Source organism: Nyctibius grandis, chromosome 8 (genome assembly GCF_013368605.1).
Source record: "Nyctibius grandis isolate bNycGra1 chromosome 8, bNycGra1.pri, whole genome shotgun sequence".
NCBI lineage: Eukaryota > Metazoa > Chordata > Aves > Nyctibiiformes > Nyctibiidae > Nyctibius > Nyctibius grandis.
The window spans coordinates 16,442,173-16,458,447 of record NC_090665.1 but is presented as its reverse complement, the minus strand read 5'-3'; the positions used below and the strand labels follow the sequence as shown (position 1 = coordinate 16,458,447).

The window sequence follows — 16,275 nt, the reverse complement described above, 5'->3', positions numbered from 1 at the left end:
AGAGCAAGATAGAGATGGTGACCCTTGTCTATTGAAAAGATAAAGGAGAGAGAAGGAACAAGAGTGTGAGACCAAAACAAAAGCAGGTGGAAACAATGAGAGAGCGGAGCTCTGTAACCTTTGGAATAAATTCTAAGAATAGAAATTTGCTGAGTTTCACCATTTAAGCAGCTGTGAAATGCAGTCACTAGAGGTATCCAGTCTCTCTTTCTGCTGTGCCTGGCACTCGAGGAAGGAAGCTGCATGCTACTGTTGGCAATTATTCTCTTTGCTTAAGTGACAAAAGTATATTCTGAAAACATTAAAGTTCCGAATCCAAAAGGTGAAACATTCACACTGAAATAATGTCTTGGGTATGGAGAGAGGGAGGTTTCTGTGTATGAAAAAATAAACCTAAAAATTGCATTTGAGTAAAATGTTTACAGAAGGTGACTCTCAACTCCTCTTCTGTAAGACATGAAAATATATTTGGGGCGTTATGTAACTTTTGAGTACTTGATAACCTTTGCATTATTCTGATGTGCTTTATGGATGATTCCCCACGCACACAGAAGTATACCGATACTCATGTGCGCACACAAAAGAATTTCATGTAGAGTTATGTCGGTTCACTCTAACAGACTCAGTAGCTCAAGGATCTGAGTCTTAAACGATCAGGGCTTGCATCAGGAACCAGTTTACCTGATGTTGCTGTTAGTTAAAAAAAGAAAAAAAGGACCTAGAGTGGTTTAGAATGATGAAATTCAAATTAAACTGTATAAAGAGCACATAGCTTCTAGAGGGGTTCACAGTGGGATCACTAGAGACTTCAGTCTTTCCCAGTGCTCCTTGGTAGCCACTGGAAATATGCAGTCCATTCTCTCATAGTGTGAATGGGTTCTTCTTTCATGTAATCGCAACAGGATCTCCAAAGAATAAAAAAATTTTGGTGGGAGTTCATCCTGTTGTAAAAAAACCTCTGTCTCTTTGAGATAGCTGTACTCTTCGATACTGTGTTTCTGGAAAGGATTTGAACAGTTAATAGGTATTGGTGGGTACCCAGCAAATGAAATGGCAAGCTCTCCCTCACCTTTCCGATACATACTCTTCTTCTGTCTTCCTTGCCAAGAAGACTTGAAAAATGTGCCGATTTACTGCAAGTACCAGACAGACTCTTATGTACAGTATCTCATTCAGAAAGGATGAAATGAGCTTTCTTTTGGAACACTTCAAGGGAAATAGTATCAATACATTCATTCTAAGCTAAAAGGGAGTTGTCTGTAAGTAGAATTAGACTCTGTGTGTAATTATCTTGCTCTCAGAAAATCTGTCTTATTCACTAGAGAAAGCTTATTTGGATAAGAAAAAACATCTGGAAGAGCTCAAAAAACAAGCTGACTTGTACCAGGGTGTACTTCAGTTCTGAAGAGTTCCCAATAGAAATCTTTGAAATGGAGAAGCTTTGATGCCAATTCGGTCATTTGTATGGAAAATGTAGCTAAATAATTGCCTCTTAGATGTGATTTGCAAGCACTGCAAGTAGTGTTCTTAATTCCGAGCCTGTATTTCATATTTTTAAATGTTATCAGTTTGTTTGTGTATGTGGATAGAAATACCTGCAGCTAGTCTGATTTGATTGGATATGACAAGTACAGACATTCCCAGCTGATTTGAGCTAAGCTACATTTTCATACATCCCTGAGGGCAATCTCCATAACAGTACTCACTGAAATCTATTCTAGCTTAGCAGACTGCAACTGAAGGCTGCCTATTCAAATAAATTGCATAAACAAAACAGAGCCAATTAGATAACTTATAGCTAGAAAGACCTTTAGCATGTATTAATTAGAAGCTTAGTAGAATGTTAATGTGGAGCTGATATTGGAAAAAGGGAGACGAAATATTAAAAATTGAAAAAAACATAGTGATGAGAATTACGGCCTGAAAATATTCTGTTCCAAGTCTCCATTTTCATACTGAAATTCCAGCTATAACAAGCATTGTGGAAATTCCATAGCATTCCCCCTGCCCCGATTTAAGAAAACACTGGTCTGTACAGTAAGGCTCATGGAGAAAAAAAGAAAGGAAGTTTTTTTAAGCAAGGACACCATCCTTTTATGTGGGATTTCCACTATTTTGTGAAAGAAGCTCTTTTAAAGTTCCTGCTAATAGCAAGTTTGGTTAGTTTCCCAGTGCTCATATCTGTTCCAGATGGTCAGTGACGTGAAACTCTAATTATCATCAACAAAATAAGCTGGGACTAAACCCTTCCTCAAAGGTAAAAAGAGCAGATGGACAACCATAATTTCATTATTATAGAAATAATAGATGGAAAGGATTCCTCATCCACTTTTTAAAATCCCTCACTAACTTGTTGCACAATTAACTCCTTGCTATATTAATTTATAAGTTACTCTGTTAATTGGCTGGTTGATTGGCTGCTTGGTACATAACCCTTTCTAACAATATTGGGAATAGTAGCCAAATTCATCTTGTCTAAGGGGAAACAGTAAGTGAAATGTTTGGGCTGAGATTCCATCCAGCATTTTGCTTTCTTTCAGGTTTTCAGGTAATTCTATTTTATTTCCCTTTACAGTGTTACAGTCATCCCTTCTCAGGAATCTTCATGGGAATAAAATCACAAACAGTATTTATCTGGAATGAGGCTATGGTTGACTTCAGAGATCTGGTTAGTTATTTGTCCAGAACTGTAGCTCACAGGCATTGAAATCCCTAAATCTTTGTCGAGGATTCAAGGTAATGCAAGTCAGTACCATGGAGCAGCTCTTCCTATGCCTGTTGTGGTCCAGTGCTGTTGTCACTTTGATCTGCGAGTTCTAGGTCAGGTTTGGGAAAGGCAACCACCCATCTAAGCGTGCCACTGCTCAAACTGAGCTCGTAGAAGCCTCGGTTCCTCCAGTTCTGCCAAATTAATTTATGTAAAGACAGCTACAAAGAAAAGGTCTGGGGACAACTCACTGTGTTTCTGGAAGAATCTCATTCTTTTTCTGAATTCAGATTCATTACCTGATTAAGTGCACCACTCTTTAGAACTGGCTGTCCTAATTCCTATACTTTTCACAGTTTCTTTACAGTTCAGGAGCACATTTTGATGTAGTACTTACGGATTTCAAACCTAGACTTTCCTAACAAACCAACATAAAACTGCAAAATTGCACCAGAGAAAAATCATCAGTTTTTCCTCTGCATCCCTATGAGCAAACAAGTTTTCTTCCCTCTAGAGTCCTAGCTACAGATTTATGTATCACTGTCATGATCTGTATTTACACAGCATGCCGTATCTTGGTTTCTCACCATGCTTTGTCTTTTCTCACTCTTGCTGCTTTTTTCTAGCCATGCCTTCACAATCTCCATTTGTTGCTTTCATCAGTTCAATTTCTTACTTTCTCTTTCATCCCCATTTCACCATCTCTTCCCACCCTTAGAAATCTATATGCTACCTATTTTCTTTAAGCAGGAAAATGTTGCATGTCTTAATCCTTTTCACCTTTTTGTCATCTGTCTGACAGCACACGTGTTTGTATTTCCCTCTTTTCTTCCTTGGCTGGAAGCATGTCTCTCTGCATACTTTCTACAATAGCTGGCAAGGAATGAGGCTTATATACTTTTGAAAAAGAAGTACCTAGGCTGAACAGTTTTATGTGTAGGTACACTAAAGCTGTTAATTGTGTGGGCACAAGGGCCCACTTATGAATACAAGGGAGTTTTTTATACTATCACTTACATAGTGATATGCCTAGGATGTGTGAATAACATCTTGTCTCCACTCAGATACATGCGGGAAATAAATAGAACTTAAATGAGTTTCTTTTTCACTCTATTGGCTGAAATAGTATAGTAAAAGACACTAAGAAATTGCATGAATACATGGTTAAAAATGCCTAAAAAGACAAGGGCAATAGAGAAACAAACATTCCTTTTTCATGTGATGGCTCAATACTGAAGCAATCATATTTTTTGCTATTTGCTAACAATGCCTAATAAACCTCAGCAGGAGGTATGGGATATGAGCTGACAGACTTCACCATGTTCTTTGAGTGAATGAAATCCACATTACCTACAGATGAAGAGGAAACGGAAACACAGATAAAGTATTGGGTGATAGAAAAGTCTTTGTTTCTTAATTGACTACACACGACAAAAAAGCTTTTGAGACAGTACATATGGAAGCCCACGATGTCACTTTTAAAGGCCACTTTCTCACTATAAATGCAGTTTAAGGGAAAAAAAATATATAAAAACATTCAGCTGTCTTTCCTTTGCAAAATTTGTTATTCAATGGGTTCAGGGATCGAAGTGTGGCAAAATCTATACAGAATAATTCTCCAAAAACAGAAGGGCGAAGGATCCAAATTAGAGACAGCCCATGATAAAAGAAGCTTAATATAATTATAAAGGGAGCTTCACATCTACTGAGATATATGCATCTAGGAGACACCCATCACAGCTTTCAAAGCCAGTTTTATTTCCTGGAAATCCCAGCTCCCAACTTCATTATTCAGCAGCATAGTTACAATATCTTTTCATGTTCTTTATAGAACTGCTCATTTTAATATATAATAAACAAGGAATCATAATTAGAAATTGTGAAAAGTAGGAAAGTAACACTTGCAGATAATGGATAGTTACCTTACCAGGCCAATGACCAAGTGAAGTGAAACATAAACTGATTATTTGGACCTATATTTGGTGTTTGTCAAATGTCTGTTTCTTCAGTTTCTGATTATGCTTTACTCCTCTGTAAACTACCTTCAAGTTCAGTGACATAATAACAGAATTAAAACCACAGAAGTACTAAAATACAGGTAAACAAACAACTAAAACCAGAAAGGTTTAAAGGTTCTTATTAATTGTCTATTTGAGATCCATTTGACCAAAAGAGTTTCTTATATTTTGAAGATATCTGAACTGAATTGAAATTAGTAATATCATGACTATAGTTATCAGTAAGAATCACCAGTGTGACAGAAGGAATTCACTTGACTTCCTAAGGCAGTTACAGGGATCACTTTCTGAGAAACGTCAGCCTTAGAGGGTGCTCACCACAAACTGAGCTGAACTCTGGCTTCTGAGTTATTTCCCCTGGACATGGATACTGTTTTTTGATAAATTTTTCTGAGTTACCTTTGTCGTGTTATTTTAGAAAGCCCCGTACAAGTTTCCAGGAGAACTTCTGCCAAGAAAGAATGGTTTGAGCATGATATGAACTTGTATAAGGTACTACTAGACTAGAATGAAAGTATTTTTTGAGCAGAGAAGAGGTATGCTATGACATGTGTTGGTCCATGTCCATCCTGGGAATATTTAAGAGGAGCTATGAAACTACTTTCACGAGGGATTTCCTCAATGGGCATAGCAAAGCTGACCATCACCTTTATCAATTTGCCCTGCCCCTTTTCCCCTCAATACTGTGCCCTGGTATCACAAACACATTGAATAACTAGAGTTCTTTCTTTACTTTTTTAGTTTAGTTTACTTTTTTAGTTTACTCTAAAGTAAAGTAGAATTCCTACTTTACTTTACTCCTGGTGCAGTGGATAAGCTCTGTTTATGCTAAAGAATGAAAAACAAAAGCAAGATGAAATTGGCAATCTCCAAACTATTTGTCATAAATTTCAAGCCTTTTAAACTATTAAAAAGGGGTCTGGATTCTACGGACAGTTAATTTATCAAGCACAGATATGGTGTCATATGCTGTAGTTAGATCATGAAAAATGGACTTAAAATATATCTATTTTTAGAGAAAAATTATATTCCAAGAACTCTGGAAAATGAAGTTCCTTCATCACGGTAAACTGCTTGGTATATCTTTGAACCAATGCCCAGAAGCTTATTATGTAGAAGGTGGTTGCAGCACCCTTCTACCAATAGAGATATTTTTTGGGGGGGAAAAAGAAGAAAAAAAGGAAAAAAAAGAATGTTACCTATTTATTTCCAGATCATCTTATCTAGCCAATAGAGGCTCACTGAATTCCTGAAACAATATTGCATCTGTGAGTATCAGTGGAAATATGTGTCTCACCAACACATGCTGTTCTGTCAGCAAGGGGTCATACGATAACAGGATCTCTTACACCTCCACTTCTTACCTCGTTCTAAAAATTTAGCCTTTCGGTGCTGGTCCTAGACTTTTGCAAAGGAAGATTCACAGTCTGACTCTGTCAAAATCTGGGCCTTCCACTGCCTAATTTTTGCTAATAGGCATGGATGAAATTTATGGAATCTATACAACCAATAGGTACTTTACAAAAAAGGCAGGATATCCATTTCAAAACAATCCAGTATTTTTTGTTTACTTTCCTCTTCACCTTCTTCTGAACCTCTAAGGATGTCATCTCTTCCTTTACATACCATTTAAGGTACTTTACTTAAAAATGGCAAGCCAAACTTCACAAGAAAACTATGCTTGCAGTATTACTTTCCTCTCTGCCCAGAAATATCTGTTCTTCTAAGCCTTCTAGGGCAATTGGCATTTTGACATGGGAGGTCTTCATTTCATGTCAGCTAGTTTCTGTGTTCTCTGGCTTCACTGCCATGTGATCCTCAACCACGCTTTTTATCTCCAGGATTTCCACTTCAGGTATCAAACTGTTCTTTATTGCATATAACAGATCTAGTAAATCCATTCCTTGCCACGTGTCACACGTGTCACAATGTCACATGTCCTGTGTCCCCTGGCTGCCACTCACTTGTTTCGATTACTTGTGAAAGACACGGCCGTATGTTGATGACCCTGCTGCCCAGGTGACTTGCACACTATCACCTCTTCTAGGAAGGGGATGAAACTCATCAGGCCCACTGAGCAATGGTACAGAGCCAGCAGATAAATGAAGTCCTGTCTTTCGCATAATGATGATACAAACACTTCTGACATTGACTGCAATGGAAACAACTCTCGTGTAATGTTCTCTTAGATAATTTGTTAGCTTTGTTAGCAGGGAACACGCATCAGTACTCATTACTGCCTTCCACATCCTGCACTCACTGAGCACTCAGCATGAGAAAGATTAAATAGCTCTGCTAAATATACTGTCTCAGTGCTAATGACCTGTTCAGCTACTTTTCAGTCACATCTCAAGCTGTTCAATGCTTTTTCTACAACTTCTTCCACACTTTCTTCATCAAATTTCTCTGCAAATGTGCAAAAACTATGCCAAGTCCAAACCTATAGCATGTGCACTCAAAATATATGTGGATGTTTTCTTCAATAAGTAATACATGGTGTGAAGATAGAACAATGAAAAAGGAATGAAAGTGAAATAAGAGGTTAATCTTCATTTGCTCAAAAATATCCAGAAACTAGTAATTTTCAGCCAGATTCTGCAGTCTTCATCACACACGACTTCAACTGAAGTAGCTGGGATTTTTCTCAATTTTAATCTTTAGAATATGGTCCACAGCTAATAAGTGCCTAGGTACACTCACAGTTCATTGTATTTGTCTGTAAAGTACTATCTACAAAGCTAAGCAATGGTAAACATTCCTGGGTCTGAAATCTATGAATGAAATAGGTCACCCTGAACATTGCATCCTATAGCATGAATGCCATCCAAAGCTGAACAAACTGCTGCTTTATGATGTTCAGGGAATTGAATGGCAGAAGGTTAAGTTTATAGCTAAGAGAAGAGCTTTATGCGTGCTGGAACATTTGTAAGCTAAATTTTGTTGTTAATGTTTTTGCAAAAAAGCTGAAGAATTTGAAAACTCAGGAGTTAGAGGATACAAACAGTGGTAAAAAAGCTATCCTCTGGAATCTTTTATAAAAGTATTCATTAGATCATAGACCAACCCTCAAGAAAGCAAAAGAAGTCATTCTGTGCAGTATATATTATCATACAGTGATACAAGAAACATAATCTTAAATTATATACTTTCATTCCGGAAGCTACAGAATAAACTCAAGTAAACTTGGTGACGAAATACTATGTATCTGAAGACCTGAGAATGGTTTCTTTCTTAAAAATTGTAATAAAAATATGATTGGAAAGATATTTTCATAAAAGGTTGCCATAATCTGTTGCCTAAAATTAAATTCCAAATAGTGAAACAATTTCGAATCATAAAGACTATAAGCATATTTAAACACACTTGGAAAAAGCTAAAATATCTTGTTTGTTTTAATGTTAGCATATATAAAATACTTCTACAGATAAAGCTTATGCTGTAAATAGACATAGAAATTGGACATGGGTGCCAGGACAATTTCCTGGAAAACAAAGTATGTAGGAAATATTCCTGGTATAATTAGTCATATAGGTTTTTCTGGGTAAAAGCAGACATGTTTAGTCATCTAATAAGTTGTCTTGTAGGGCTCTGTTATTATTTTTCTTAAGTATCTTCAATCCCTGATGTAAAACAGGCTCAAAAATTACTCATTTTGAATATTTAAATCCTCATTTTCTTCCAAAATGTTTATTTTCTGTGAGTATTCTCACATACTTTTTATTAAAAGGAGACTTTTGCCCTAACGATGAAAAGTTGTAAGCATCTCTACAAGTTACTCATACAGCAGAAAATCTTTGTTACCCTTGCTTATAGAGGCCTTTGTGTGTATGAGCTCTCCCAGACGCACAACAGCTTGTCAGCCTTTCTGCAGCCACTGTCAATTTGATTCACAGTGATCCCTCCTGCACAGATTATCTTAAAATAGCACAGTATAAATGAAATCTTGCAATTATCACAAACACCCAGGTGTTTGGTATGGCAAGATGGCCTATAGGAGAGTTGCTAATTTGGCCTGGAGAACTTCGCTTGATCAGCATTTTCTGAGGGCAATTGGCCACAGTGTCTATACATACTGTTGTGGCAACACACAGCTAATCTGACTTACTAAATCCATATGAAAAAATGTAGGGGTAGCCAGTCCTGCTGCTGTCCTTCTTAAATCAAATGATAAAGAGCATGGGAAAAATACGGGTTGGAGGGAGAAGCTGAAGGAAAAGAAAGATATCGGTATAAAGCCTTGTTGGCAGACAGCCATACTACCTTCACCTTGCCAAATTGCCACTGCCAGCCATAAGGGCCTTCCCTCTTTTCTCTTCCTTTCCTGCCGTGAATCACTCCTGCAGACATTAACTTGGTTATGATGTTAGTTGATGAAAGACACTGTATTCTCTTATTCTATTTTCTGTTTACCATTACATAGTGTACAAAATGACTTATTGCTTTTCCATGTTTGTAAACATTATTCTCACACCTTTTTAAACAGTCCTCTATTACTGTAATTACAAACATGTTGTGTTTGTGCCATCCTGAAAAGTGGTATGTGTTGCAGAGAAAAAAACCTAGCTGTTCTTTTGTAGTGACAGAAAAATAATATTCTTCATTTAAACTCAGTTTGGTTTAGTGTGGGGTGTTAATGCACTGAAGCTGACATTATTAACAGTATAGCTTTACTCAAAAGGCTACAGGAAGGAAGATCATGTTAGGTGGCAAAAACGTTGTATTTGTGCAGAAGCTGATTATTTAAGCCAGAAATTAATGAAATGTGAAACTGATGATGCCGTATATTCTCTTCAGTCTCTACAAATGACTAAATATATTAGAGAAATCAAGGTATCAGTCACACTGAATATATAGAAAAATATACTAGTTTTCCAGTGATGAGAGATTCTATCATAAAAAAGAGTTGTAATCTCCCATGTGCAGCAAAGAAGACAGGCAAAGGAGATAGCCAGCATTTGCATCAGGCATCCTTCCTATAGATTTCTGTATCCATGTGCAGGCTGAGGGTTATAACCTAGACTTGAGTACTGGGAAGAGTAGAGGTTAGAAACTCACAAATCACGTATTATCTGATAGTACTTTTCTTTCTAGATTTTCTTTGCAGTTGATCTGCACATTTGGAGAGATCCATGTGCTTTGACAACACAGTGACTGAAAACTACAGGCACTTAAAATATTCTGGGTCTCCTTGAGCTGCTTGCAGCCTAACTGTTCCACTGCCTACAGGAACCTTGCACTAACAGATGAAGAGTCAAAATGAGCTGTAAACGTCTAGGCCTTTGTTAAACAAAGCCAAGCGAGAGGGAAGAAAATCTCAGACTTTTTGTCACCTTCTTTCCAATTCTAATAGGTGCTTTAATGCTTTTCTTTCTGTTCTCTCTACTGAAGTTTCTATTCTTTACTTAGTTTTCCTTTTGCGCATTTTATTATCTGATGTACTAGATGCTCTCCTAAGTGACGCATTTCAACCACATTCACTGACTGTGACAGCCATGCTGTATCTAATCATGAAATGCTGTGCTCAGACACTTGACAGCGCTTGAAAATACTGTTCTTGCTCTAAAAACAATGTGAGAAGTGTAGTGTAGGTGAATGTAACTAGACTGATAATTGAAGAATAATAAATTAAACAGGAATGCTATTTTTTTGTATTGTGAAAGAATTTTGTTTGTCTTCTGTTGCAAGTCAACTATTATAAGTTTCTTCATGGGGTTTCAGACAAAATTTAGAGCTCATTTTTTAAAGAGTGTAAACTCTGTAAAAGTCATTTTTTCTGAAGGATAGGATAAATCCTAGTTCAAGGAACTGTATTTTAAAGAGAAAGGTGGCACTGAATTGGGGCTTACTGTGAAGCATCTTCAAGCATCGCAGAAAACTTAATTTGATTTTGCAGAGTTCTGTTACTGTTATGATTATCTGAGAGGATTATTTGTATTTCTAGCAAAGCTCCAGGAAGCATATAATACATGTAGAGGGGAGTTAACTTGAGATCCTGTTAATCATGTACTTAGTATCTGTGTTTTTAGGACAGCACCGGCACGTACTTGTGCAATTTTGGCCCATCATTTGTGATTTGTTTGAGGATTCCTGAGAATAAAAAAGCTATATATAAATTTAAGATAATATTATCAGCTGAAGCTCTGCCAGATTCAATAGGCAGTAGATAAACTGAGCTACTGTGTACCACTTTGTGGCTTTAATCTTGGCAAATAATCGATTGCAAAAAATAAAAAGAACCCGTCTCCAATTTTATAATTCCCCTATGTCCTAGGTGCTCATTCAGCATTATTTTTTCAAGATATCTTGTTTAGATGAGAGAAGAAATAATATTGAATTAAGTTTACACATTTTACAGAATATACTGCTTTCTAGGTTGACGAAAACAAACTAAAATTGCATTCATTCATAAATATCATATCATATATTCATATCATAAATGATAACACGGTTATCATTAACAATATTGGAATTCTGGTGTTCAACAAACCAAGAACAACTCAGAATACATCTCTGTAATGAGATGTAGTTATATCTATACTTGCACAAACTGTTTCAGTGAGAATTATACCAGTAATTAAAGCTTATAATTATCTCACCAAGTTAAGAATGGAGGTGGGTGTACTTACTATGTCAGCACGATAGCCACAGCATCATTTAGGACACTTTCTCCAAACAGGAGTGTGTACAAATCTGTATCTACATGCAGCTCATGGAAAATAGCAAGGACTGTCACTGTATGGAAACAAAGAAAAGTGAGTTTGTTATTTTCATATTCCTCTGGCAGTTCAAGAAATAGAGCAATGTTAGAATATGGGTTTTGAGAGGTCCAGTCCTATTTATTACCTAAGTGGATAACAATAAGTTAAAAGGGATCAACTGAAGTATGCAAGATCCTTAAATCCAGCAAGTCTATGAGTTTTGGTGCTTCAGCTGAGTTAGGAGGAAACTTTCCCATTCACACAGAGAATCATGCATAAATGAAAATGTCACAGCATATTTTACTCTGCATAAAGGATTGTGATCTTGTGACCAAGGAGAAATAAGGGTGATGAAAATACTTGGGTTTGCCATGGACTATGTGTGTGATGAGGATAGCAGTTTACCTATTTTAAGAAGGATATAATAATGCTTATCCATCTATTATGCATATTCACTGAGGAACATGCATAATAACGTTATACCCTGTCCCACCAGCAGCATAACCTCAAGTGTAGCACATCTGTAGCCATGAAGCCCTCTCATCCAGATCAGGATATCTGATACTTGTAACTCATTTTAAGGTTCCTTCAGCATACCGTTAATCTATGTCCCTTCCTTCTCCATGAGTTATATGCTATATTTGATTTTTAGCTTACCAGTGCAACTGAAAAAAATAGAGTGTGTTGAATTTAAATTGAAGTTGGGCAAATCATTTAGACACACATCCTCAAGGGCATTTAGACTCTTGGCTCATATTCAGGTAATTAAGTCCTATAGATATTAATGGATCCCTTAGTTGTTTTATGCCTCATTTTCCTTACCTGTAAACAGGGGATCACAGTCTTTCCTGAGATCTACCTAGCACTTCATAATCTCCAAATTAAGAAGGCTATCTATGATCTGTGTTGATATTATTGTTCTCTCTTTACATGGATGAAGCAGAGCTTTCTCTTTTCAAACAAAATTTAATGTAAAGGCAGCTAATTATTTGTGTGATTAAAAATTACATGGTAACTCACTGCTTCAGTGGTGCCCATTCTAGTACATAATTGTGCAATTGACTCGGTCCTGATAGCCCAGGAATCCCAAAGATTAGGAGTGCCTCTGGGATGTTATGTTAAGACCTGACATTTCGGAAATTAAAATTTATATACTTTTACATTGAGATGACTGCTGATAATTCACACAAAGACATGAACAAGTGATTATGCTTTGTCTTAACAACATTTCTTGGAACTTTGAAGTCATTACCAACAAGATTTTCTAAATGGCATTTAAATATCTGTGTAATCTAAAAATCACTTTATAAACCCAAAATAGATTCTCAGTTCTCCTGTGAGATTTTATGTCAAAGTAATCTCTGTTGATGTGTTATCTTTGAAGAATTTTGGAAGTGTTATTCTACAGAAGACAATTTAGGAGATGGGTGTAGCTGAACATTTGCTGATATAGCTATACTTGAATTAGCTGGTTATATTTAACCATCCTGGTAACCTTGCCCATCTACTCCCAGTGCAGTTAAAATTTAAACTAGGAAAAGAGTTCTTTTCCCAGAACAGCTCAAAGACGTAGGAAGAAGTTTTATTGCCAAAAGATATTTTCTTGGTTCACCACTATCTATATTCAGGTTTTCGCTTGATTAGCAATGCTGCCTTTAATGTGCTAAATGCAGACCCAATTTAGCCTCCCATTCTTTGATGTCATTGGCATAACAACAGACTTAATTTCTAAAACTATTTGCCACTTCTAGCTTTTGCTTATTAGCTAATTAGTTTGGGCTCACATTAATAGTCCCTGTGATAAGGATAGAAGGAAAAGAAAATAGTAATCAAAGTCCAATGTACTGTTGGTATGTATGTGTAGAAGGCCGAGCCAAGTACACAGATACCTACACATTCCTCTCCTTCATCTTGCCTCCTAAGAAAACAGCTTTCTCTTCTTGCTTTCTCTCCCAACTCTACCTCAAAAGTATGACTTAAAATCTTTTCAAATGGAAGCAAAATAATAAAGCAAGCAACACAGTAATGGATCAGTTGTCTCTTCTGGGAGAGACTCCCCAGTTCACCCAGTTCTCAGAAAATATCTTCCATTTCAAATGTTTCTCCCATTCCCAGTGTAGGTTATTGGATCTTCTTTACAGCATTGTCTGTCCCTGACCGAAGAATTCTGATCTCTGCTCTGTCCCTATGTTTGTCTGGCCCAAGGCACAGCAAGCTTCAGCCATACCACTGCTGACAGATATTTATCTGATCTGTTTTTAAAGAACTGAAGTGATGCTGGTTCCACAAATCCCAAGGGAGACTGACCTGCTCTTCAGTATTCATACAATTTATAAATATAGTTATTCCTGAATGCTAAACCTAAATCTGCCCTCCTGCTCTTCAAGTCTGTAATTTCCACTCCTAGCCTAATGAGACACGAATAATTTGTCACATTTATTCTCTTTTTCTTTCCAGCAACATTTTGCCTATTCAAAGACTCATTTCAGACATCTCCTCCCTAAACTGACTCTTTCAATCTTCTCCTTTCAGTAGTTTTCTAGCCCTCTAATCACTTCTAATCAGTCCATACCTTTCTTGAAATACAGTGCCCAAAATCAGTTCCAAGTACTGTAGTTGACACTTGTTCTCAAGAAATAGAGTGAAATGATGCTGTAGAACATGTTAAAAAATCCTGGTTTCCTTTTTTTTGCTATGTATTGATACTGATGACTCATTTTCCAGTTGTAAACTTGAAATCCTTTTCAGCAGTGAATGCTCATTTCTTATCTTCTGTCTATGAAGTTGATTATTTCTAAGCGTAGCATTTATCCTTGTTGATTTTAAATCTTCTCAGGAATCATATTGAGTTCTAATCCTGTCCTTCAAGGTGTTTGCAATCTCCTCTCAGCATTGTATTATACATTAAAGAAGCATCCTCTATTGCATTAGCCAACTCATTAATGAAAATGTTAAATAGTACCTGCATAAGAATAGAGAACTCATCTTTAGCACATCCAACCCATTTAAGAGTTCAATAAAACATTTTCACCTTGTTTTGCCAACCACCGTCAAGTCATTTCCTCAAGATCACATTTTCCTTCATTAATTACAAGAATGCATGGATATAGTTCAGAATGGGCATATTAAAAGGGAAGGGATACTCTGCTATTGAAGAAAGTTAATTTAAATTACTCTCTGGATACAATAATACTCTATGAATAGTTATCATTGTCCATAGTAGTCACATCGTATTTTGTCTGATGGAAGACTTTAAAACTCAAGGGAATTGCTTTAAAAAGTCAGTACTTGATAGCATATACCACAGTAACATATCTACTCTGTGAGAACTGTCATATCTAAGTAAAGATCACAGATACTACGTTGCAGTAAGTATGGCCTCTCTGGCTTTCTGAGGAACAGTAAATAGGGCTCGGGTTTTGTGTGGTAACTACTCAAAGACTTGTATAATTCATTAGATATAATATGCACTATAAAAATACTAAACTACTTTTCATTAAAGTACACAGCATCTCTTCATCTCTTATTTTAATCTAAGCCTATGAGGACAGAGATAGAGATAGGTAAAGAACTAGATGACTAGAAGGACAGGTAATTGGGGGACAGCAAACAAACCTCTTTTATGTCAGTTTTCTACGGCCACAAATAGAAATAACTTGTATCAGAGCTCCTGACTCAGAAGGAGTTGTGAACTTCATTAAAAAATTCAGTGATGGGAAGCATGAGATAGTGAAGCATCTAAGATTTTTGCAGTACTTGTGCCAACAGAAATATGATTCATTTCTTCCTTGACTTCATGGACTGAGGTAACACCTGTTAGATGCTAAGCCTGGCATGATTTTGGTTGTACCCAATCAGAACAAGTGTCTGTGGAGCTGGTTTGTGAAAGATATCTTTTGACATATGTAGAAACGAATTGGCTTGTTATTAATTCCTGTAAAAAGTCTGTATAAGTGAAATATCAGCAAATTACAACAATCCCTAAGCTAACTGTATGCAATACTTCTTTGCTGTCATGTTTGAAAAGAATAAGGAAGCTCAGAAAATAAATGAGATCATTGTATAAGGTACTGGTATTATTGCACCTCAATCTTCTGACTAGAACTATTAATGTCTTTCATAGCTCATGGGCCTAAATTCTTTTAGGAGGGCAGCATCAAATGGAAAAAAAATAAGATGAGAGAAATCTCACTTATATTTCCTATCCATTTTTCTCTAAAAATAACTATTCCAATTTTATTTATAGTCTCCTTTCCCTACTAATCAGTCATGCTACTCACAGATTAGTTCAGTGGTGAATCAGAAGAAAGCACAAAAATATTTTAATTAAACACACATTTATAAACAGGCTTATATAAAGTCTTATATAACCGGTATACAAAATGTATTACCTTGCTGTATTTATAAATTATGCTTCTTAATGCAAAATCCTTTGATTTTAAGAGAAACAGAAACTGCTCTTTCTGATAAATATCCAATTTTACCAATAACAACAGTGCAACTCACATCTTCGGTTCAGCTGTAACCATACTAACTTCAAATAGAGAAGAGCCTTGTGATCATCAATATGACCAAAGGTAAGGGAGTTCATATAGCTTGTAAACAGCTGTGCTTCAGCAAACCTGGTGGAGGTAAATCTGTTTTCTATGCTTGAAATGTCAAAAGTTAAAAAAAAGGGAAGCGCTAAAGATACATGAAATGTCTTTGCATTGGAAGGTCATTGCACAGAATGTGTTAATAACAACAGCTAAGACAAACTGCCAAAGTTGCACTGTATTTTCCAGTTATATTTTGGTGGCTAAGGCAGAGGTCAAATCTTTTCATTCATGTGCCAGTTTTGTTCTGTCTTTCA

At 36.4% G+C, this 16,275-nt stretch overlaps 1 protein-coding gene across 1 annotated transcript in view; it reads right to left on the bottom strand.

The window, feature by feature from the left end:
• SLC9A9 (solute carrier family 9 member A9) overlaps positions 1–16,275 on the bottom strand; it is a 210,455-nt gene that overhangs the window by 142,219 nt on the left and 51,961 nt on the right. Inside the window, exon 6 of the mRNA XM_068406383.1 lies at positions 11,352–11,457. Within this exon, the coding sequence (XP_068262484.1) occupies positions 11,352–11,457 (106 nt within the window). The remainder of the gene's footprint in view (positions 1–11,351; positions 11,458–16,275) is intronic.